Genomic DNA, 26,444 nt, shown 5'->3' with positions numbered 1-26,444 from the left:
ATGTTACAAATACCTAAGTTCGTTATTGATATGCATATTTCAACAATTGATAAGGTATCGAAATTTTTAAAAATGTTATAGCAAAAAAATATTTTAAATGTAGTTATAAAGAATTTTACAAAAATAAGGTATCTAAAATAATATTAGATTATTTATGTTGCTCATTAGGTAGACAATGGTGTACTTCTACAATTAGAAAATTTTAGAATAAGAAAAATAATGAAATTAAGAAAATGTATAAAATAATAAAAAAATAAAAATATGTAAACTAATACTAATTAAAAAATTTTCTGTTTTGTCAAATCTATTATTGTACAATATTAAAGTTAAATTATATTAAAAAATTATAACAACAAAATAAAGTGAATAATGACAAGAATGTATGCATAAACTGTTGTATCGAATCTATTTCTCGTCTTTTATTAAATACAAGAAAATTACATCACAGGAATAGGAAAATAACAACACGAATGTGTGCATTCTCTTTTTTTTTTAATATTTATTTTGTATACATAAATCCACATAGATACATAAATCTGTATCGAATGAAATAATTAAAATGTTATCGGTTTTTATATGAAAAATGAGTTTTCAATAAAAAAAAAAAGAAAATGTTTTAAATTTTTTCGTGCTTTAAAATATTAAATTAAATCAACAAGTTTTGGTTTGAAATAATAATTAATCAATATGTTTTGCAATTATTATATTGTTAATAAATATTAGTAATAAACACCCAGTAAGCTATAGAGGCTGTAAGATAGCAAAAAAAAATTAGGAGCAAAGAAAGTCAAAAGTGAACAACAAAACAAGTCTGCACGATCGAAGAACAAGCGAAACAACAAAATACAACATATCTGCTCCATCTGTAACACATAAACAAAATAAAATATCTGATACATATTCCGAAATAGTTAATACGAGTAGAACAACTAAAAACTATAGCAGCTAAACTAGATGTCCAAGAAAATTTTAAGAAGAAAAAATTCAAAAAATAAAAAATAACAGAAAATGAATAATATGAAAATAATAATGCAAATGCGCTACAGTCCCGCCTTAATGAATTAGAACTATTTCTGAATCAAAAAAATAATATAAGAAATTATCATTAATTCTAAGTAATTAAAAATAATGTAAGTCACAATGAAGAACCAAAAAAATCAACTGCCAGTGTTCAAATGACAACGGTGCGTGTTAATATTAAAAATAAAAGTTTGAATATTTCTGCTATCTGCTGCCGTCCAAGTTATAGCTTAAAAGGATTTTATCGAATTATTTAAAGACATTGGCGAAAATTTTACAGTGGAGGAGACTTTAACTCAAAACATACTTTTTGGGGATCGGGACTGATCACATAAAAAAGACTTGAGCTGTACAATGCAAGCAGAATAAAAAAATGGATCATATTATCATCTGATACACCAACCTATTGGTCCGCCGATATTAATAAAACACCTGACATAATAGATTTTTTCGTCACAGAAGGAATTTCAAAAAACTTTTTAGATGTTAAAGATACAGAAAACTTATCTTCGGATCATTCACCTGTGATATTAACTTTAAGTGAAACACCGTTGACTAAAAAAGAACTACCAAAGCTTACAAACAATAAAACTAATTGCCATTTATTCAAAGAAAAAATTACAATATATATAAATTCGATTGGCAGTATTAATATTAATAACCAAAACACTTTAGACATAGAAGTTGAGCGATTTACTGCAGACATTCTGCAAGCAGTATTTGAAAGTACACCACTTAACACAACCAAATCTAACTAACATAAAAGCACCCACAGTAAGTGCTAAAGTTGATAAAAGAAAAATTAGATGAAAATGGCAACAAACCCGATTTGCAGACTATGAAACAAAATTAAACAAATTAAATAAAATTCAAATGCAAGTGTGTAAGTTTCAAGAATTAAACAAGCAAAAAAGACAAAAATAAATTATATTAAAAAATGCCACCGTAATGACTCAAAGTATCGTTTATTAATTTCCTTTTGAGTTCTATGACTTTGAGAAGTTTAAAGTTGTTATTAAGACTGTTATAAAAGTTGATTATTAAATGCGTTGAAGTTGAACTTCCAAAGTGCGCTGTATTTTTACGATTAGTGTGTAACAAGTTCCTGTTCCTGGTATTTATGAAATGTAATTCGCTTCTTCGGATCAACATAGTGGAAATATGAATCTCTTGGTTACAAAGCTCGTGAATATGTACTCGTAATATTAATCTGATTTTTACCCAATTCACATATCAAAAATTCCATTTTATTGTGAATAATTTCTGATCTTTCGAGCCAATTAGAGTTAAAAAGACTTTTCATAGCCCTATTTTGAATTATTTCAAGCATGTTAATATTTTCTTTATTAGGTGTACCGCATATTTTGATTCCATAACTTACATGACAATAAAATAGGAATACAACACTGATTTCTTAACGTTTTCCGGAACAAATTTAGATATCCTCTTCAATACCCCAGCTACGTGCAGGTTTTTACGTCCCATTTCAAACAAGAATCAATCCACAAACCAAGATATTTAAATTCTGCTACATGCTCCAACTTTTGATCATTTAAACAAATATTTAATTCCGATGCTATTGGGAAAATATTCATATATTTAGTTTTCTTGCATTTATAATGAGCTTTTGCTCAGCCACCAATTTGGCAATTTTATCTAATTGACAATTCATTTTATATTCTGATTCTTTTAAATTATCAGCTTTAAATACCACACATATGTCATCAGGATACAAATATATATCCACAATATCACTAATTTTTTGAATACTACCCATATAGAGGCTAAACAGCAAAGGACCTAGTATGCTACCTTGAGGAACTCCTAAATTAACACCCATACTTCTGCTATGAATATCGTCAATTTTTATAAATTGTGACCTATTTTCTAAATATGATTGAAACTAGTCATATTGTGTGCCTTTGACCGCAAATGCATATAGTTTTTTCATTAAGAGGCCATGATTTACCATATTAAAAGCTTTCGATAAATCTATAAAACTTTAAACCTTTGTTATAATGTCCATTGCCGAAGTCTCAGTACGTGACTTTGCTATGAAACCAAATTGTTTGTTCGAAAGCAAAACATATTTAAATACAAAGTAAGATGGCCATGTGCTATTTTTTCCAAAATTTTAGATAACACTGAAGTTATGCAGATAGGCCTGTAATTATCAAAAGAGCATTTTATTCGAGACATAATTTTCCCTATCTTAACCATTTTAAACACTGACATAATTTTCACTATCTTAGTGCTATTGGGAACTATACCTTCGATCATTGATTTATTTAATATAGTTGCCAAGGGTTCACATAATCTTTTACAGTAAAATGTAAACATAGTTGACGACATATCATGCAAATCAATTAATTTAGCATTATTTAACGCATTTATTACGCGACATACTTCGTGTTTGTTAACAGTATCAAATTTAAATAACTTGTCAGTCCTAGAGAATTCATGAAATATATTCACTTCGGCTTTGGCAGCCAATTTTTCACCCACTGGCGAAATGTTCGTAAAGTTAATTTTTTTTTAGTTTTTTTAGTTCTGTTTTCTTCACTCCTCCTAGGAGTGAGTATAGGCCTAGTGCATGATATCTATCATGCCCTAGTTTCTATAGTCATAGAGAGTTAGCTAGGTAGGTGACTAGCCTACCGTATTTTTTTTTTTTTTTGTTTTTTATTTACATTAAATATTGCAGTTTATTAATATTTACTTTAATTACTTTTATACTTTATTAATTTTATTTTTCTTGAAAATTACTTGTATAATATTTATTAGTATTGCATATTAAGTTATATAATATTGAATACCTGATCGGGGTTTGAACCCCAGACTCTTCGGTTAGAGGGCCGGTGCCATAACCACTGCACCAATGGTTTTTTTTTTTTTCTATTTTATTCAATCCATTCAACAATTTACTTTGACTTTTCTCTTTATTAAACAGAATAATGTTAATACAGTTCCATATTTTAGCAGAATCATTTTTACAGTCTAAAATAATGTTTCTTTTTTTGACGTCGTAATTTCGTAAATAAATTTCTATAGTATTTAAAATTTCCCTCTACATATATATCATTTCTATTAGTTTTAAATTTATTGCACCAAAAATGTTTAGTTTGTGTTACTACTATCAACTCTTTTTCTATCCAATTTTTTTTAATAATATTGAACGTTTTTTATTAAATTTTCTAACAACTGTTGCCTTAACAACTTTTTCTTTAGTTTTTAAAACAATAGGCTCTACAATAGACAATAAAAGAATAGGCTCTTCTTGTAATAGTTGACTCATTTTAGTCAGATCCGTATTTTTAAACTCTATTAAAAGTTAAAGAATTGTCATCGGTCAATCTGACATTATATTTATTTATTTCTATTACAATAACATTGTGATCAAACAAATCTATTTTTACATGCGATAAGGTTATTTTTTCGTTTAAATTATTTGTAAAAAAGTTATTAGTTAGTGTTATATTTCTTGTTGGTGAATTATTATTACATTTATAAAATGAATGCAGATACAAAAAATTTAAATAGTAATTTGTGTTGTTAGTGTTTTCCAATAAATTGATATTAAAATCACCTGTGATATATGTGTTTCTATTACTATTTATTTTTATAATACACTGCTCTAATTTATTATAAAATATTTTCAAATCTTCCTTGATCATACTTGGTGATCTATAAATATTTAATATGTTAAATAAATTATTTTTTTTTACGAAAAAACCAATGAAACTGTTAGAATCATCACTAAATGAGTAAATTTCTCGGTTAGTTTTTTGTTTATTTTTTGCTCGTTAGTACGACAACAAAATATAGAGTTATAATTTATAAAATTGAAGTACTGTTTCATCACTCTTTAACCAAATTTCAGTCACACAAATTACATTAATATTATTGTTAAATGGTTCGCTAATTAGTTAAATATCGTTATTAATACTTCGAGCATTTAAATAAAGAATGTTTAGGTTTTTGTTATTGTTATCAATGTTTATTTCAGAAAAGGTATTATAGTGCTTATTACCCAAATAAGAAATAGATTATTATTATTTTTATATGAAAAATCTTTCCATTAATGTCCTTGCGGATAAATATTTTTCCATTCACTCCTAAGTAAAAGCTATTTTATTTTGTTTTTTTTTTTTTAACTCTCTAGTTTTCTTAAATAAGAAATTATATATAAAGATTTTGTAAATGTTATTTTATATATAAGAAATTATATATAAAATAACATTTACAAAATCTTTCATTTAAATATAATGGATGGTTGCTGTTATCTTTTAAAATTAAACCACTATGCAGAAAATTTTAATTTTTTTTTGTAACTTGTACTTTTCCAACAGCTCAATTTCAGATATTTTTTTTGAAAACTCAATCTCAATTGGTGAAGGGCCACTAAATTTATCAATATAATTAATTCCTGATATGTCCTTAATAACATGATCATTAGGATTCAACTCAAAAAATTTTAAAATATTTATCGCAATATTTTCATGATTTTCATTCTCCACCTCTTTAATACCACATATGTACTTTAATAATATTGCTATATTTACCCTGATTATTTTAATGAATTTTTAACTCCATATTATTTAGTTTGTTTTTTAATATGTCCACTTCATTATTTAAATTCATATTTTCTGAAATTAAGTTTTCAGTTATTTTTTTATAGTTTTCTAAGTTTTTTCTTAGGTTTTAAATTCATATGAAGATATTTATATTTTTTGAAGCAATACATCCATTTTATCCCATAATATTTATATAAACAAACTTTTTACTATATCAGTAAATTTTGAATTGGATAAACCAGTACACATCCAGTGAAATGGTTTACCACAACCCCCATCATAAATTAAATAATTAAACCACTTAATTTGCAAGTTTTATTGCATTTAATACAAAGCTGTGTTTAACTATTTGCCGCCATTTTTTTTTTATCAGAAACTATTTTACAGACTTAGAAATTCATACAAAAAAACGTGAACATTTTATTTTTCAACATTTCGGCTTTTCAAATTCTTCTATTCATTTTTTTGAATGGGAAATTTTTAGTTTTCAGTTTTTAAAAATAAAATATACTGAAATACATACATACATATAGAAGTATGTACAAAAACCAAATATTGAAATTATAATTTCTGACGTGAACCAATATTCTTTTTAAAAAACTGAAAAATAAAAATTTCTTTTAAAAAATTTAATAAAAAGCGTTTTTACGTGTGCGTAAAAAATACAAAAACAAATACAAATATTTTTGTTAGAAATACACAACCACAACATTATAATAAATTTAACAATTCAAAAATTTTCCCAAAATTTAAAATTTTTAAAAATTTTGAAATCATAATTATTCAGCCCGTAGGAGTATGATTTGATTTTCAAAAATTTTTTTTGAAAAGGGCACTATGATTTACTGATTGCGTTAAGTACATTAATACGTACACATTTTGTCATAGTATAGACACTCAAACATAGATGTTTGTTTTTTATGAACAAAATAAATTATTTACAAATCGAAAAGATTTCTTATTAAAAGTGGTAAGAAAATTAAAACAGTTGGTTCAAACTTTAAATTGTTTGTAAAGTAGCAATTTTCCAAGTGACAATAGTGTTTTTAAAAAAAATAACATTATGCGTTAACATAATACTCGAATTCAAGGCTTGATGACGCACTTTTTTTGTTAGCTTCCATTTCTAGAAATTTGAAAAAAACTTGCAGTTTCGGAAATATATGCTGCCAAAAATGCGACTTTTACAAATATGGAGATGCGAAAACTTGCGAAGGAGTGGAGTTGGAAAAAACTTTTTCTCTAAAAGCTATAAAAGTTTCAGACTTTTCTCCACAAATCTAAAAAAAAACAAAATCTAAAAAGACAAGTAATAGATAAAAAATTATAAAAATTTATAATTTACTTGCTAAAATATAAAAATTCAATTCACAATTTCAAACAACTTATACATTTCAAAAGTTATTTAAGTTATTAACACAATAAATTTTAATCAAATCTTTATTCAAATATAATCTTTGGAATCACTATATGGTGCATCAAACAAATTTAACTCAATAAAAACTCAATTCCTTTATGGTCGAAATTAAATAACCATTTTTTAAGCGTTTTTTACAAAAACTGGCAAAATTCGAACTCTTCTGAGATCCAATGGTGCAATTGAGATATAGAAATGAGAAAAATGACAAAGTCTAGCTGTTGGAGCAACTGCCATATTCATATTATTATGAAATTTCACACAAACGAATATATTAATAGGACCAATGTGATTGATAAAAGTCGTTGAAAATGCTTGGCCCCTTCTGGTAGATGCAATACTACTTCAAAAATTATTTGGCACTATCCCAGAAATTATTAGAATTGTTATATAGAAATCTCGTGATAACAAGTGTTTTATTAGGACTGTTATTCTGATAAAAATCATTGAAATTTCTCGATTCCTTGTGGCACCTGCCGTACAACTTCAATAGTACTTTCGCCATATCTTGGAAAATATTGAAAAGTACTGAAACTTTTTACACAAAAAGTACATAGTACTGAAATTTTACATAAATTAATATGGTGATATGGCAACTGAAAGGATTAGTCTGTCCCATTGTCACCTATGGGATATTCATAATTCATTTTATTATAATACGTGTAGACACTCACACATAGATTTTGTTTTTTATGAAGAAAATAAATTATGTATTTACAAATCGAAAAGATTTCTTATCAAAAGTAACTAACAAAATTAATAATGTTGGTGCAAACTAATGGTTTTTTAAGTAGCAATATGCCAAGTGAGAATACTGCTTTTAAAAAAAACTAGAGACGTCAACATAATGCGCAAATTCATTGTTAATTGAGTCAGTTGCGAGAAATAATTATATTTTTTGGTGAGGTGGCATTTATTGCTAGCTTGCATTTACAAACACTTAAAAAAGCTTGCAGTTTCGGAAATATATGCTGTACTTGCGAAGGGGGGGGGGATTGGAAAAAAAAAGTTTATTAGTATCTAAAAGCTACAAAAGTTGCAGGCTTCTACGCCCAATTTATAAAAGGAAACAGATATCAAAAATTTGAAAAAAAACGGGCTTTAGGTAACGGTTAATTTTTTGCTTTTGGAAAATTTTGAAAATGTTTATGGTTTTTTTAAAATAGGTCTTGGAGATGTTAAAAGGAGAAAGAGAGGGAGATAGCTAAAACTTTTCTTCTACAGGAACAAGTTTCTAGTAAAAATCCTTTTGTAGATTTTGAAATTTCAGCTTTCCATTCTCGAGGGTGGTGTAGAAATTTTGCAAACGGACGAAGGGAAATCATAAGCACTTATTTTCAAAATTTTTGAAGAGTTCTAAAAAAAAATTAAATGAAAATTAATAAAAGACGAAACAGTCAACTTCATTAGCATTAAATTGATTAACATCATTTTTAAAATTTAATTTTTTTTTATTTTTTTACGTTTTGCTTTTATGTTTATTTTGTAACCAAATGAAATAAAATTACTGCAAACCATTGGTTTGTTGTGTAGCACTGTTCCCTTTAACAAGTGAATATACTGCTTTTTCTAATCATTCTATGTATACCTACTACATTATTAAAATTACTATCATTCATATACGAAACAATTTCAAGGATTGCATACATTTAGGATGAACGATTTATACAGTCTTTAAATAAAGCAAAAAATTTTAAACTCAATTTTAAGGGTTGAGAAAAATAATTAAATTTTTTTAAGAGCACGGAATTTGCCGTTAGCATTCTGCGTTTATAGAAATTTGAAAAAGGTTGCAGTTTCGGAAATACAAGGTGCCAAAGATTCAAATTCTGCAAACTTCGAGAGGCGATAACTTGAGAGGTGATGGAGGGGGAAAAAGGTCTTCTAATGAAATGAAGTATTTATTAGTATCCAAAAGCTGTTGAAATTTTAGACTTTTACAACATGTGGCCTAGAGGAAAAATAACATAAAAAATTTGGAAGAAATGGTTTTCAGATAACGGTAAATTTTAACGGCCATTTTGTTTTTTTAAAGTTCAAGTATGATATGCCACGATAGAAGAAGCCACTATATTTCTGCGTTTGCAAGATTTGGAAAATGCTTATGGTTTTACTGAAATAAGTAACTGAAAAATGCCATTCTTACGGCTTTAGCGAGATATAAATTTTAGAAGATAGAAATGAGTTTCTAGAAAAGACCTATGTGCGTTTAAAATTTCTGCTTTCGATCATCAATGATATAGAAGTTTTGTAAACATATCCACGGAATGACGGACGGACGGATTCATAATTTGTAATTTTATTAAATTTTTAATTTTTCGAAGAAAACATTTGTTTTGGTTTTGTTTTAAATTGAAATTACTTCGGATGACATCATTTTCCCAGGACCGGATTTTTTTTTAAGCAAAATGAGTTTGGATTTGATAAAATGCAGAATACAAACAAATATTTTAAATTCACCTTTTTTGTATAATTACAGTATTCTAGAAATGATGAAATGAGACGTCCCGATGCTGTTGAATTCAGAATGTGAAATAAAATATTAGCGTGAATTATTTATAACATATATTTTTTTGAATGAAATAGTATGTGAAGGTCAATCAATGAATACGGAAGTCATATTAATTAAAATTTGTTAAAAATTATACTGTTTTAGAGTCTTTATAAATTTATATATATTTGTTGTTATTAATATTGTTTAGAGTTGTTCAGTAAAATTGTCAAACGAAACTGATAATATAAGAAATTTTTTAATATGTTCATTTTTGAGGGTTATAAAATACTAAAATACTTATAAATATTTCCAATATATAAAATAAAATTATTCAAAGAAAAAAAGCAATAAAGAATTTTGCTTAAATTTGGTTTTTTTTTCACAGATATTTAAAATGATAAATATTTTGAAATAATATCTACTTTTTACTTTAAAAAAAATTTTTAACTTATCCTTCTCAAAAATTACAAATTTTTTATAGTAGAGGCCAGACAAGAAAATAAAATAAATATGCTTCTTTTACGACTTCTGTTAGGACACAACTAGAAAAAAATTGGCTTCATTGTTTTTTTAAGATGCTCTCTTCTTTAGTATTTCTAATTCGTTGATCTTCAAATTTAAAAATTTCATGACTTTGTTAGTTTTCTATTTAACGCTAGAAACATATAATTCTAACAACTTTCCGTTAGATGTCAGGGCTAAATTTATAAGCCACCCTTTTTTCCCTGGTGTGTAGATTTCTGTTTTTTTTATCTCTATATTATGTTAAGTAGATCTTCAAATTTAAAAATTTCATGACTTTGTTAGTTTTCTATTTAACGCCAGAAACATATAATTCTAACAACTTTCCGTTAGATGTCAGGGCTAAATTTATAAGCCACCCTTTTTTCCCTGGTGTGTAAATTTATGTTTCTTTTATCTCTATATTATATTAAAACCAGGTTCAAAAGACCTATCTAGTAATTTTATTTTCTAAATATGCAAGGACGGAGAGATTCTATTAATTATGCACATCAAGCAATATACTGTACAAATTATCTAGCGTGCCAAATCGAATGGCGTCTATCATTTGTGCCTCCTGGTAAAGTTGGCTGAGATGAATAACTTCTGTATTTCGTTATTAGTGTGTAGTATAGCTCTGGCTTTGTGATTTAACGCTTGAATTGTAATCTCCTCATGTACGGTATTAACCTTCAAGTCACGATTTATAATGCCATCTCTTACATATCCCATCCCCACAGTTGCACCATCATATAATAATGCAACCCCACAGTTGTATTCCATATGTCCAAATTGGCTCGATAATTTGCTTTTATATTAGGAGTTTGTTATTGATGTTAAATTTTTGTACTTTTTAATTTCATTTTTCTTTTTTTTCATTACGTTCTCCTTTTATTTTAATTTCACGTCAAGCGTCATGCCAAGATATTTTGCAGTATTTGCATATGGTACCTATGTTGCATTGATTACAATTCTTTTGTTCTATTTTTTTGTTGGTAAAGTTGATGTGGGTGGATTTGCCTTCGTTTAATCTAACTCGCCATACTTGAGTCCACCTAAAAACTTTGTTAGTTCCCTCTGACTTTCCGTAGCCTCTTCTACTGTGTCTCTAGTACCCAAAATCGCCGTATCATCAGCAAAAGTAATTAGGGTGTAGTTTTCACTAGTGGATATATCATTGGAAAATATCAAGGACACTGCCCTGAGGAATGCCAGCCTTAGTATAAAAATAATTACAAAATTGCTGATTTATTACTCATATCACAAGATGGTCGATTATGGAATTTTGAACCTACTTCATGTAAACCGGGACGAATCGGATCTGAAAGGATCACATTTCCTCCAGGTGTTACTAGATATTCTAAATCTCGAGGACTTACAGTTGTTGGAACAATGAGACAAAATAAACGAAGCGTTCCACCAAAACTTTGAGTATCGAAATTTACCATTGTATTCGTCAACATTTGCATTAGGAGAAAATACGGTTTTGGTTTCCTACGTTGGAAGAAAAAACAAATGTTCCATTTCGCTAAGTACTTTTTATGATTCTAATGATGTTGGATGCGGACCTAGAAAATTTTCGGATATTATTGACTACTATAACTAAACAAAGAGAGGTGTAGATATAGTAGTCAAAATGGTTTCATGTTATAATGGTAAACGTCAGACAAGAGATGACCTATGGTAGTTTTCTTGAATATCATTGATTTATCAGCATTAAACGCGTACATAATTTATAACGAAAATAATTTTAAATTAGCAGGAAACGCAAAAAAAATACAAAAGAAGAATTTTTCTACATCAATTAGGGATTTCACTTGCAATATCATTTTGTACAGTCAGAATTATACAAAAAGTTCGTCAGTAACTTCTGGTAACAACCAGAACTCAAATATTAAATTTCAAGAAATTTCATCAAAACGTTTCGTAGATATGGCAAATTATGTAAAATCGGCCCAGGATCAGTTTCCGAACCCTGATCTTTCCAAAACATTTATAGATTCATTTTTTTAACACTTCGAATTTAAATGTTAAATTTCAATGAAATCGGTTGATTATTTTTCGTTATATACGCAAAAATGTATATTTGGCAAGTAGTAAACGTCCAGTTGTTGACACTTGATTTCTTCCAAAATCGAGGATGTTTCGCGAACGGTCGAATGAAGATTATATAGGAAATTTCAAGTAAATCTGTTGAATATTTTCATAAAAATGATCAAAAATGTATATCCCAAAAGTGGATTCTTTGTCATTTTCTCGAACTTGTGATACACGCGTCCACACACAAACCGACAGGTCGTTAAAAATAGTTTATTTACACTTCCCTACCATACAAGTACTTTCCCACCGAAAACTCGATATGCAAAATTTGCCTCCATCACATAACATATCACAAAACCTATTACCATTACCAATAAGTCTGATAAAAATAAAATTTACTGTTTTTTTATGTTTGATTACACGAAACTAAATTTTATAAGCATAGGTAGTTTACTATTTTCGAACCCAAATCTTCGCAATTAGGGAAATTAAAAAAGTTAAATTTGTTTATTTGGACAATTCGCCGAGAAATATGGTAAGAATTAAAAAATAACTAATTTCTATCACCAAAAATATGCAAAGACTGTTCTTATAGTGTCTTAGAAAATTTGTAAACAGCTGGATGTTAAAAAAATAAAGTTGGGTCAAACCAATGGTTTGTATTGTAGCACTTTTCCCTTCAACAAGTGAAAATTCTGCTTTTAAATAAGTCTATGTATACCTATCAAACTATTAAAATTATTTTCATTCATATACAAAACTATTTCTAGAATTGCATATATTTAGGATGACGCATATATGCAGTGTTTGAAATAAAGCAAAAATTAATATAAAAAGGGGTTAACATAATGCTCGATTTTAAGGGTTAATTGTGTGAGTTAAGAAAAATAATTATATTTTTTAATTTCATGGAATTTACCGTTAGCTTTTTGCGTTTATAAAAATTTGGAAAAGCTTGCGGTTTCGGAAATATAAGGTGTCAAAAATTCAAATTTTACGAATTTCAAGAGGTGATAACATGAGAGGGGGTGGAGATGGAAAAAAATTTTCTTCAAACGAAATGAACTATTTGTTAATGTCTAGAAGCTGCTAAAATTTCAAGCTTCTACAGGCTGGGGTCAAGAAGAAAAATGACATCAAAAATTTGGAAAAAAAGGACTTTAGATAACGGTAAATTTGAACGGCCATTTTGTTTTTCTAAAGTTTAACTATAGTATATCGCGCTAGGGGAAGCAAGCCACTGCCTTTCTGCGTTTGCAAAATTTCAAAAATGCTTATGGTTTCATTGCAACAAATATTTAAAAAAGGCCATTTTTAGGGTTTTGGGAGGGTATAACTTCTGGAGGGTGGGAGATAGGTAAAAATTTTGTTCAACGGAAATAAGTTTCTAGTGAAGATCTATGTACGTATGAAATTTCAGCTTTCTATCTTAAAGGGTGTAGAAGTTTTGTAAACAAAAAAAGTGTCCACGGACGGACGGACGGACAGAGTGAAACTAATAAGCACTTTTTTCAAAAATTTTTTTGGAAAAGTGCTAAAAACTGGCAAGTAGGAAAAAGAACATTACAATCACTACTCAAAAAGCAATACATACTTCATTTTTGATTGTTATGTTTAATTTTAAATTAATGCCTTACCCAGCATTTACACATACAAGTTACTTGCAAGCAAGTTTGTATAATATTAATTGTCAATTAGTTTTTCGAAATGTCAAATTACTTGCTATTATGACGTAGGCGTTTAGCAAGTTAATTTTTGAAAATGTCTTTGAGAAGAAAACAACTAGCAATATATATAATTGTTTATAAATTTTAGAAACCATAAGTTTGCTAAGTTTAATTTTTTCAAAACAAAATTCAAAAATTTTAAATTAAAAAAAAAAAAAAAATCAAAACAACAAATTTTTTTTTGTGAATTTCTCAATATGTCAAATTACTTGCTCAAATTACTGGCAGCAAAATTTTCTTGCAAGTTGAACTGCAAGTAAACAAGCAAGTAGAAATATTTCAATGTGTTAGTAAAATTTTTGTATGTATTGCAACTTTCTTGCAAGTAACTTGTACGTGTAAATGCTGGGTTAGAAATATAAGAATGTACATGTAGATGTACATATGTACATACACATAATTGTTATGTGAAATACATTCATTCTGGCAAATTATTCAAAAGTATTACGATTTACCTTACAAATTACCGTAATCAAATTCAAAATTTGAAAGTAATTTTATTAAGAAAGTTATAAAATGTTGGATTAATATTAAAACATCTCAAAGAATATAGACGTACACATATTGAAATAAAATAAAATCTGATGTGGTGAGTACATAACCGACCGCAATGTGTATTGTCTAGTTAAGTGAAAGTGTTACAGAATATTATAATGTCTGTTAAATACTTCTTTCCAATTTTTAGAACATTAGTAAGCTTAAAGTTAACATACCTAGAAAAATGTAAATTTGCCTTTAGTAGAATTTTGCTTTGTGCTACCTGAATTCACAGACATGCTCGCCAGTTAGTTTCGGTAACAACCAGAACTCAAATATGAAATTTCAAGAAATTCCATCAATTCGTTCCGTTGATATGGTGAAAGCTGTAAAATCGGCCCGCAGATCAGTTTTCGAGCCCTGATCTTTCCAAAAAATTTATATGTTAATTGTTATATGTTAACGAAGAATTTAAATATTAAATTTCAATGAAATCGGTTGATTATTTCTCTTTATATACGCAAAAATGTATATTTGGCCCGTAGTAAACGTCTAGTTGCTGAGGCCTGATTTCTTTCAAATAGGAGGGTTCGCGGACGGTCGAGCGAAGCTTATATATGAAATTTCAAGCAAATCGGTTGAATAGTTTCATCAAAATGGTCAAAAATGTAAACAGACCCACTAAAAAGTGCAGTTCCCGAGGCCTGATGTATCCCAAAAGTTGATCAATCCGTGCCATGGTCGAAATAAACTTACATATAAAATTTCATCAAAATCGGTAAAAATACACTTCCCTACTATGGAGAAGCGCATTCCCACCGAAAACTCGATATGCAAATTTTGTTGCCATCACATCACCTACCTATTGTATACACAATACGGTCGGTAAAAAGTAAAAATAATTGCAGGAAAATAATTGCAAAATAGTGTATTTCACAAAAAGAAAAAGATAATTACATACATATTGTATGTAATAATTGATACATAAGTATTTATATAATACAGTATCATACCTATTTTTATATTAAAACGAATGGCTATATGTATATTCAGCAATTAAATAGTAAGTATTTTCATTTTAAGTGTTTTAGTACAAAATAATTTAAATTTTGTCAAGATTTTCATACTACCAAAGTATCGATAAATTATTTTTGCCTAACACAATATAATATACACACATATGTACATATGCATGGGCTTACATAAAATACTTAGTTTGAGGATATAAGCTATGTATAAATACATACATACGTATTACGTACCTGTATATATATGTACATACATTAACTAAAAAAAAAAAGAGCAAATCATTAACAAAAGTTAACTTACCGAAATCAATAAATTGCTTAATGGAAAGCGGTGATGGATTGAATTGAGAATAGAAATCTAGAAATGTTTGTACACTCCGGAGCCTTGGCAAAATAACCCTCATTTCACATGTACGTGTATGTATATACTTTTTTTGCAAAAAATAAAACAATAAATCGAACTTCTTATTAAAGCTGTGTTATCTAGTGAAGTTAAAGTATAAAAAGTTTTTCTGAGAATTTTTATTTTACACAAAGTGTTGTGAATTAAATTAAATTTATTACAAATTCGTTAAAATGTGTCAAAGATTAATATCTTTGCAACTTCCAACTCTACTAAAATGTGAAATTTACAAGACAATTTTTTCCCATCCCATTTATACTAACAAAAAAACAATTCATAATATTGTCCACACCAGCATTTTATTGCCAGATTTATATAATTTTTCAGAATTTTGAAAGGTCTACCAGATGACCAGATTTCTTTCCCAAAATGCCAGATTTTTCGCATTGTAAAAATCTAATCACTCTAAATTTTTCCTTTTGTGAAATTTGTTCTTTTGTTTAAGTAATAAGAAACGATTGATATAAGTATAAATTAATATAAAAAAAAATTTATATTAAATAGAAATGTCATCTAATTGACGGTGAAGCTGGATAATAATCATCTTATTGTGAGTTCTAATAGACAGCGACTGTCTATTTCACTAGTCGAATACTAATTTTGATACTGTTTTTACAAAGAATAAGGTTGATTTTATTACGGACATACACTACAAGTTCAGCTTCATTTTAAATGTAATTTTGCCCTGATAGCTCACAATGAAATGGAGAATTGGTTAAAAACCTATCAACCTTGATTTGTACAAGTATGTGCTTAAATTAAACATAAAAGCTGTTTTTTTTTTGTCAGATTGTAAGCCAGTTTTTTTTATATTGCCAAATTTTTCAGATTGTTTGGGAAATTTTTAGATTTTCTGTAAAATCACTCAACTTTAATGTAATTAACGTGGCAAAATGAAAGGCTGCATAAGTAAACACCTAGAAAACAGAATTTGTCATTGTAAATCGTTTTTTTTTAAGCCATTGTTGTGTTTGCAAATGCTAATAAAAAGTTTGTCAGAGAAAAGACTTGCCAAAACGATTGCAATTTGCCTAGATAGAAGTTTGTTTTATTTTATTACTTTTAATCTAACGAGCTTCCATTTTTAGGATTTTTATTTTCGGAATGGATATAGACGATATAGAAGTTTTGGAGGATTTGTTTCTTTTGAGATTATTAGAAAAAGAAAAACATATTGACACATAACAATGCTATGTTTAAATTGTGACACATAAAAATAAGATGAGCGTATTTATTTTGGGTCACGTATAAATTTAATTGCGTATAGCAGCATGCGACCCCCATTTTACTTCAAAATTTGTCCCATTATACTGCTTGCAAGAAAAAAATTTATTCGATTGCGACTATTAAAATTTTTCAAAAAAAAATTCATGTATTCAGTCATAGATAATAAATATAGAAACATAAAATTTCATGCAAATTTAATATTTGTTAAATCAAAACAATCAATAAAGTCAGTTCAAAATGTCATTTCTCTTTTAAAACATTGCCGACCGTTATAAAAAATCTGATTTTACGACCGATCGGGGAAATCCCTCCGTGTGACAATGTAATGCAATGGAGTACTGCATACGTGGATTTAAGCATATTAAATATATATATTTTATATTATATATTTTGATGTTCTTTTCTCTTCGTTGATCGCTATATATAACGGTATATCAGCAATATTTCTGATGAAAAGATATTGCTGATATTGGATCATAGCTTATAGTACCATCGTCTACAATTTCAGTCTGAATACAATTTTTGTACTAAGCAGAACAACTCTATATCTTTTTTGTGATATATTTTTGTAATATAATAAAAGACCTCAATAAAATTTCCCAGGAAATTGAAGATGCTTTTGATGAATTTTACGTTGATATTGAATCAGAGTTTTCAGAAGACGATGTTGATAGAACCAAAAATGCGCGGTGGATAACTTATATCATAGAAAAATAAGTAATTGATTACTTATTTCTCTATGCTTATATTCAGTTGAAATTCGTGCGGTCGGCAATGTGTTAAATAAGCCATGCAAGAAACTCGAGTGGTTCATACTCATACTCACATAGTACAAAATTTGCCGACGTCTGGCATAGTATACATATAGATACAGCCTTTACTAACAAATACGGAAAACTGAAGTGGCTTGAACTGAATTCATTAAATTTTTTGAGTTTATTTAATTTTTGGTTGAAGACCAAAGCGAAACACAACGAATTAGAAATATTAAAGGAATGAGCATTTTGACAAAACAATGAAATCAAATTCTTTTTAGTCGTCTTTTTCCTTTATTCAAAGTGCTGTCAAAGTCATAACAGTATTAATATTATTTTATTTGCCCTCTAATGTAGAATATGTGTAATTTGTAGATAGATAAGTAAAAAAGATTTTTAAAATAAAAACAAAAAAATTTTTATAATTTTCTATATATGTAATGTATGAAATATCTGTATATTTGAATATATTTATTTTATAAATTGAAATAAAATATACAATATCTTACCTTGGACTGAATGTTTTTTTTAATATGTTCCTTTTGTAATATAAAATTGCTGCTTTGACTCTAGCTTATTTTAGGTAGGGTGTTTCGCAATTTTGATTGTTTCATTTATTCTAAGAAAGCAATGCAACTGAATTTTAAATTATAATTGTTAATTACACTTTTAAACAAGATGAGAAAGGTTAAATTTAATGTGTTGAATTCGAAAGTAATACTAGTAAAATTTGGAAGCTAAGAAATTATTAATTAAATTAATGTTAATTTTAAATGAGTAAAATGCAAAAATTTAAAGGATTTTAAGTACAGTAAAAAATTCATAAGAGAAAATAACATGATTATTTAAATAAATTCGGAATTGTACAAAATTTAATATAGAAACATGATTTTAAATACAAAATTTTAAGAAAGGTTTTAAGTCCAATAAATTTTAAAGCTTACAAAAAAAAAACAATGTTATGGTAGACTGCTGAAATTCTTTAATTAATAAATTACGGAATATGCAAATCAACTAAAATGTAAATTTTTATCATCTAGGAAACCTACATATTGGCCAACTGTACTCCAGATCTCAGAGATTTTTCTAATCATTCTAACATCAACCTGATTGTAAGTGAAACAATAATTTTAAAAAACGAACCGTTGTAGCTCTCAAATAAGACCACGAACTGGTGTGAATTCCCTCATGGTCTATGCCGCAGTATTAACTTAAGCCTTTCATTAAGAGCAGCTAATCAACTGGAAGAGGAAGCTAACAATTTCATTGTAAATGTACAAAGGCAGTCTGGAATAACACATCAATCAAAAAGGCATACACTTACCGTAATCGCTTACCCAAAATGCCAGAGAAAATTATACTCTGTAGAAATGAGTAAATTTTTAAATTAGGGAAGAAAAGAAAAGCCGGTAAAAGATAGAAAATGTATTACTGTCCTCCAGACAAAACCAGAATTATCCAATTAAGTAACAAACTAAAGAAACTTCTACAGGCCAAAAAAAAATTTTATTTTTATTCTATCTTATATTATATCATTAATCAACAAATTATGTAAATATCAATTATTTAACTATGAAGAACAAAGCTTTTACTTTTATTGTGTATTTTCTTTTTTTTTGTTTTGTTTAGTTTTTAGTTTTGGCGATGCTATAAGGTATTAAATCTACTAAGATAGGTCTGATATATTGTAATGTTTCAGTCTGCTTCTGTGTATAATGTTGAGCAAATTTACGGGCAGCTGGTTAGGACGGTTTAATAATCTGGAGTAGTAATTTACAGGTACTAGTTTCAAAAATTTTCTCCACGGATTCAATATTTAAATCCTTTCGGATGGAACTGTTTTTCACGTACCAAGGAGCATTAACCATTTGACGTAATACTTTTGCTTGAAACCTGTTAGCTTGAATTCTCCATTTTTTTTTTAACCATTTGTGTATACAGTTCAATCCAGTTTGAAGTTTCTTTGATGCAATTTGAGAACTATTTTGTGAAGCTAATAGAGCCGTATCGTCGGCAAATGTTGCTATAGTTATGTCATCTCTACTTGTAGGTAGATCTGCCGTATAAAGCAGGTATAGCATGGCTTTTGTGAAGCACGCTACCTTAAGGCACTCCTGATTTTATATCGTAAAGCCGGGAAATTTCACCATAAACTTTCTGTCTATCAGGTATGACCTTAAAATTAAATAAAAGTGATAAGGTAAGTTCTTTTTTAGCTTATAGAAAACACTTTTATGCCAAACCTTATCAAAAGCTTGAGAAATGTCAAGAAATCCCGTCAAGGATTTTTTCATCGTACTCTTTTTTTTCAAAAACTTTCGGGATTTTTCAAATAAGTGATGAATTCACGATAACAAATTTTTTCAAATAAGTGATGAATTCGCACGATAACTCAAAAACGAATTATGCAATCGATACCAAACTTTCACAAGTTTTTTTTTTTGTGACAAGGACGAACCCTATTGTAATTGTACTAATTCGGACAACGGGTTCGGGTAGCTGCCATATAACTCAAAGAGTTTATTTTAAATATTTCAAAAACTAATAAAGCTATAAATATAAAATTTTGTATACATGTGTCCAATTACATTCTACACATGCACTAAAAATTATAATGGGATAGCTGCACCAGTTCGGGTGGCTGCTATACAACTCCAAAAGAAAAATTTTTTATATTCGGAAAAATAATAAGGTCAAATTTATGAAATTTGTCTGTCATGGGTCCAATTATAGGTCAAATATATCTCTGAAGTTTTAGAGGAATTGCTTGAAAGGTTCGGGAACCTGCCTTACAACTCCAGAAGCTAATTTTAAATATTTGGAAAAATAATAAAGTCAGATTCATGAAACTTGGCAGTTGTGTGTCGAGTTATAGGTCAGATATATTTCTGAAGTTTTGGTTGAATTGCTTGACAGGTTCGAGTAGCTCCCATACAAGTCTAAAAGCTTATTTTAAATATTTGGAAAAATAATAAAGCCAGATTCATGAGACTTGGCAGTCGTGTGTCCAATTACAGCTCAGACATATTTCTGAAGTTTTGATGGAATTGCTTGACAGGTTCAGGTGCTTGCCATACAACTTCAAAAGCTAATTTTAAATACATATTTGGAAAAATTATAAAGTCAGATTCATGAAACTTGGCAGTCGGGTGTCCAGTTATAGGTCAGACATATCCGTGAAGTTTCTATAAAATGGTTTCACAGGTTCGAGTAATTGCTATACAATAACGAAAGGTGCAGGGTATAATTCAATCGGTTTATATCGACTGAAACGTTTTTACTTGTTTTAATTTTAATTTATCCGATGAAGCTTTAATCGATTGCCAAGTTTTACGGAGTTTTCTTTTACTTTTTATTTTTTCCCTATGAGCTATCGTGCATACTTCATACGTTTCTACGTTTTTTTATGCTGGAGTTGCTTTTTTTCAGCGTATCCACCACCACGAAATTAATTTTTTCAATTGCATAAGATACATCTCCGTTTGTTTTCACTAAAAACAAAGGAAGATGTATCTCTTTTAGTTTAAAGTGATTTGGGTAAAAACCTTTAGTAATGCAGAAGTCGATTAGTATCATTTCATTTTTCATTTTTTCATTTCATTTTATTTATTTCAATTACTTAAACTAATATTACAAAGGTATTCCATATAATATTTATATTGCATCCATCAACTGCATACTAGTATTGAATATCATAAAAAATAAACTAGATAATAAAACAGTAATAACAAAAAAAAATGTAATGCAATTCAAGTATGATAGTCAAGGTAATTTTTTTGGGATCTGACGGCCAATATGTTGGTGTACTCGTTGATGCGTGGCACAAGTTGTGTTCTGCATTGCCATATATTTGTTGTCTGCCTGTATATGTTGTGATTATTGATCCTCAGTGAGTGTTTTTGCGTTGAAATCCCCTCCTGCAATAAACCTATTGCTTAATGTTTTAATGTAGTCACTGTATTGGACTTTTGTGATACTATTTCTGGGCGGACTATAAGTGCTGAGACTGTAATATGACCAGTGAAATATTTTATTACAATACTGGTTGCTTCTATATGATCCGTTATATATTTATCTATTTCGTGGTGTTTGATATTTTTCCTTATTAAAATTGCATAGCTACCATGAGCTTTGCCGTTTGGACGATTTTTAAAATAAGGTACATAGTTATATATATTAAAATAATAAAAAAAATTAATATTGCTATTTTTTGTTAAGTTAAATTCGTATTCATAAATGTTTTGAGTTCGTTTCTGTGTAGACTAAGGCTGTTTGCATTCCAATGAAGAATATTCAACAATTAAAGCATTAGCTAATTATTGTGACTAGTGTTGTTAGTACTTTTAGCAATGGACTTATCTGATCTTAAAGTTATTTCATTACCGTTTTCAGATCATTTATATCACTTAAATTTTTGTGATAAATTTTTTGATTCAGTTTAGATATTTGTTGGTTGTCTACAGTAGTTGACTGCTGTTGCATTTTTATAGTTTTTGTATCCTCAATGTCGCTCTAGCTGCTTGCGAATATGATAATGATGTTGAACTTAAGGCGTTGGTAGGGGTGAATTATTCGTTGGTGTTTTATGTATGTAGTTTTGTGGTTTAGTTCTCGATAAGGGATACCTCTTTTTTTGTAGATCTTTATAGTAAGCATAACCTTTGTAGTTTACGGGATGATTTCCTTGGCATAAAACACATTTGATTTTATCAGTTCTTCCTTTCGCTTCGCAAAGTTTAGTTAGATGAACGCCTGCAGATTTGATGCAATGGAAGTCCCTGCTATAAAATCTGTAAGTATGACTGTAACTTTGACATCTAGTACATATTAACTCTTGCATGTAAGGTATCTTTAATGTTATACATAAATATTTTTGTTGTTGCTATTAGGAGATAGGTCTACATAGACCAATTGCAATCGCTTTCCATCCGACCTTCTTTTTATAATGCGCACATTATTTTCAAAAACTGGTATGCTGGAATTTGTATGCTGGTTAATTCTGTTGAGGGGTGAAGACTCCTCAATACCAAAATGTAGAGACCAAAAACTAGTCCATCAAAAGCAAATTGAAAAACCTAGCGGAGAAAAACTCCGTAACTCATTGTGGAAAATTACTAAAAAACCCCAAACTTCAAATACTCCCATTAATAAAAGAAGATAGCACATGGGTTATCACAGACTTGGCTTGTTCCTTTGCAAGTTATTTAGAAAACATATTCAAACCTCTTTCACAGCAGACTATCGACGAAGATATTTGCCAAAGAGCAATCTAAGATGAAACACCTGTTAGAAAAATAACAAAATTAAAAATAAATGATTAAAGATAAATTTACAAAAAATATTAAAGATAAATGGATACAAGCATTAAGAATTGGACACCCAGGAAGTATTTTTATTTTGGAGAGCTTTAAATATAATTTTTGCCTGAGCCAAATATAATTTAATCAATTCTCTACTAATGTTAAGATTTCAGCAATTTAAATAAGTATGCAATTTAATCTATAATAAAAGAAAATTAAAACATTTTATGTAATTTAGGTGAATACATACATATGTAGGTACATTTGTACGATAAAATTTGTAGGTTTTCTCAAAAAATATTACTAGTTTTAAGAAAAATGGATTAATAATTTTATTTTTTTCATGTAAATATATTATGTAGCTTAAAAAAAAGGTAAATTCAAAAATGTTTTTACAAAAATAGCTTTTTTATGAATTTACTATTTTTGTTTTATCTGAAAGATGTTTCGTTACCAGTAATTTATTATTAAAAACATGAAATAAAATTTTGTTATTATTTAAACTAAATAAAATAATTTCTGTATACATATATGTATTTTGTATTTAATTGTTTTTAATTTTTCAAAGATCATAAATCACCGTGAACATTTCTAATTTATTCGAAAATTCCTAGTATAAGAATATCTTTTTTAGCAAAAAGTATGATGATCAATTTTTAATACGCCGTATGTATGCATTAGTACATTGTGTATTTCGAAGCCTTATATAAAGATGGCTGTGGTACAAGCCATCTTAATATTTTTGCATTTGTGTGTATAGGAAAATGAAGATTTATAGATGCATTTGTGTTATTAAATAAAATGAAGATTTATAGATTATATTAATAAAATTTTTTCTTTTGTTCGTAATATTTAACACCAAAAGTGCTTTTAAAAAAATTGTGCTAAATTTATTTAAAAGAAAAAATTGACTTAAAAAATTGGTAATATTTGGTATATTTTTTTAAATTTTTATTGTACGGATATTGCGTCGGATGTTGCATTTCTATAAGAAGCAATAGTCTACGAGAAAAGTTGAACGTAAATGCTGTATATACATCTACTTTTCCAAAGAACAAGGTCATCAAGAATAAATAGATACCTACAAGCATTAGGAAAAAGGAATTCGAACCCGACGAAATATTTTTAATTTGTAAGAGGATTAAATTTTATTTTGTTGCCTTTGGCAAATATTATTTTATCAACTACCCTTTCCAATTATCAATTAATTTCCAATTAATTTGAATTTTATATAATATAGTAAGATATGAGTAACATTACACAATATCTATTAGGCCACCAAGCTCAAACAATAAGTTAAAAATAAATTTCAAATTTATATGGAGTTTAAATGGGAGGGGTGACGGAAATTATTTGTGTGGAGGAAATTGATCAATATTTTTAGCTCTACTGATTCTACATATTTTTTTAAATTTAAAATTTAAATTTCAATAAAATCGATTAGTAAATTCCATATGAAGAATGTATTTTAAAAAAATGCTATTTTTAGCGCAGGAGGGTACTGAATTGGAGAGTAAAGTTTTGAATAAGAAATTTAATTTAAAAAGAAATTGAAAAACATAAGTAAAACAATAATTATTATAATGTAGATGGCTTTTAAAACCATACTAAATAAAGTGAGAGTCACAAAAAATACTCAGAAATTTCACAAAAAAAAATAAAAAAATATTTCAATCGGCATGCTTCGAAAACATAAAACATTAAGAATTGTTTTTGTAATTTTTTTCCGATTCAAAATTTCGAAAAATAATTTCAGCTTGGTGGCCTGATGGATATATATTTATATACATATATGGCATTAAAGAAAACAATATGTGTTTACTTTAGACATAATAATTGAATAAATAAAAATAAACAAAGCAATTTAAATAACTACTTATGTACTTTAATATTTAACAAAAGAAAATTAAAAAATTTTGTGTAATTTTGGTGAGTGCATTTATGTGATCAAATATTAAGTAATAGTTTTAAGAAAATGGATTTAAAATTTTATTTTTTTTATGTAAATAAACACATATGCTATGTAGCTAATAAAAAGTGAACTCAAACATTTTTTACAAAAACAATTTTTTAAGTATTTACTATTTTTATTAGAAGGTAATTGATTAAATTATATTTGCCACAAGCAACAAAATAAAATTTAAATTTCTTACAAATTAAGAATACTTCGTTGGTGTCGAATTGCTTTTTCCTAATGCTTGTATCCATTTATCCCTGATGACCTCGTTTTTTGGTAAAATACGAGCAAATGTACGTGTAGCGTTTACGTTCTCCTTTTCTCGTAGCTTCTTCATCCTTCAACGCAGCCATAATCTTTTTTATATGAAGGTAATCAAATATTCTATTACATTTTATTAAATACAAGAGTTTATAACACATACCAAATAATTCTAATTTATTAAGTGATTTTTTGTTCTTAAATAAATTTTGGTATTATTTTTTTCCAAATCCACCTTTGTTTCATAATCAATATTACGATGAAGAAAAATTGAATTAATGCGTAAATTATAAATATTCATTTTATTGAATAACACAATAATTATTATAATTGTTTACTAGATTTAAATTAAAATTAAATTTTAAGCAGCAAATAAAATATTTTATATGTAGATAATAAGAAGAAAACATATTTTCATTTATTTAAAGTAAAAATGTTAAGATATCAATTAAACATAAAATTTTTGAAAAATGTTTTTATTTTTTTAACCTACATTACCCAATTCGGGTTTTTCCTAGCAAACTCTTCGCGAACCATAATTTCATTTCGGTGAATATTCGATTAAGCCATTCGCTTCGCGTGCAAACTTATCGCACATACGGCTACTAGAATAATACATATAGCTTCATACAATACGGCTACCAGAATGTAGGTGTATGTCATCCAAAGTAATCTTATTTTAAAACAAAACAAAAACAAATGTTTCTTTCCACAATTAAAACCTGAATAAATTTACGAATTATGAATCAAACTTAACAGTAACTGAATAAATATTTCATTTAATTATTAAAATAATATTCACATACACTCGTTTTTTAAATTGGAAACTGTGCGCGTTTTCCTTCCTAGTGTAGTAATTTAGTTTTATGTCCCACTTTATACATACATACATATATATTTTTTTAATCGCTTATTTAATGATAGTTCTTTTTCATAACCTTTTTTGAATATATTTTGTAATTCTTCATTCATAAACTACACAAATTCAAAAAAAAAATTAAAACTATCTTTGTTTACTGTTATACTACCGCCGCTTACTTTTGCAGAAAAAAACACACATTTGGCATTATATTATACACATTTTTTAAAAAGCTTCCCATTTAAATTCTATTGCACGAAAAAGAAAGAAAGGTAGGAGAAAAGAAAAAATGAAAAAAAAATCCAAATTCATATTTCAGTATGGTTTCAAATGTTAATGAGGAAGGATGTATGATTTTTCATTCACATTTTGTATTTCCCAATAAGGTAAGTTGAGATGTGTCG

General features: G+C 27.7%; 1 protein-coding gene and 1 long non-coding RNA gene across 4 annotated transcripts in view; one reads left to right on the top strand and one right to left on the bottom strand.

The window, feature by feature from the left end:
- Nucleotides 1-15,934, bottom strand: part of LOC129616629 (pyruvate dehydrogenase (acetyl-transferring) kinase, mitochondrial) — a 69,778-nt gene extending 53,844 nt beyond the window's left edge. For 2 of the 3 annotated variants that reach the window (XM_055532253.1, XM_055532251.1), the window contains exon 1: nt 15,580-15,934. In XM_055532253.1, the coding sequence (XP_055388228.1) occupies nt 15,580-15,682 (103 nt within the window). In that variant the 5' untranslated portion in view covers nt 15,683-15,934. The remainder of the gene's footprint in view (nt 1-15,579) is intronic. The other variant, XM_055532252.1, reaches the window with a different exon arrangement.
- Nucleotides 15,935-18,481: 2,547 nt separating this feature from the next.
- Nucleotides 18,482-19,260, top strand: LOC129616630 (uncharacterized). The gene is made up of 2 exons (XR_008697570.1): nt 18,482-18,627; nt 18,704-19,260. It is a non-coding gene; the product is annotated as an uncharacterized LOC129616630 (long non-coding RNA).
- Nucleotides 19,261-26,444: the final 7,184 nt, after the last annotated feature.

The sequence above is a fragment of the Condylostylus longicornis genome, unplaced genomic scaffold (assembly GCF_029603195.1).
Source record: "Condylostylus longicornis isolate FDR11 unplaced genomic scaffold, ASM2960319v2 ptg000254l, whole genome shotgun sequence".
Classification (NCBI taxonomy): Eukaryota; Metazoa; Arthropoda; class Insecta; order Diptera; family Dolichopodidae; genus Condylostylus; species Condylostylus longicornis.
This window is presented reverse-complemented; position numbering and strand designations above follow the sequence as displayed.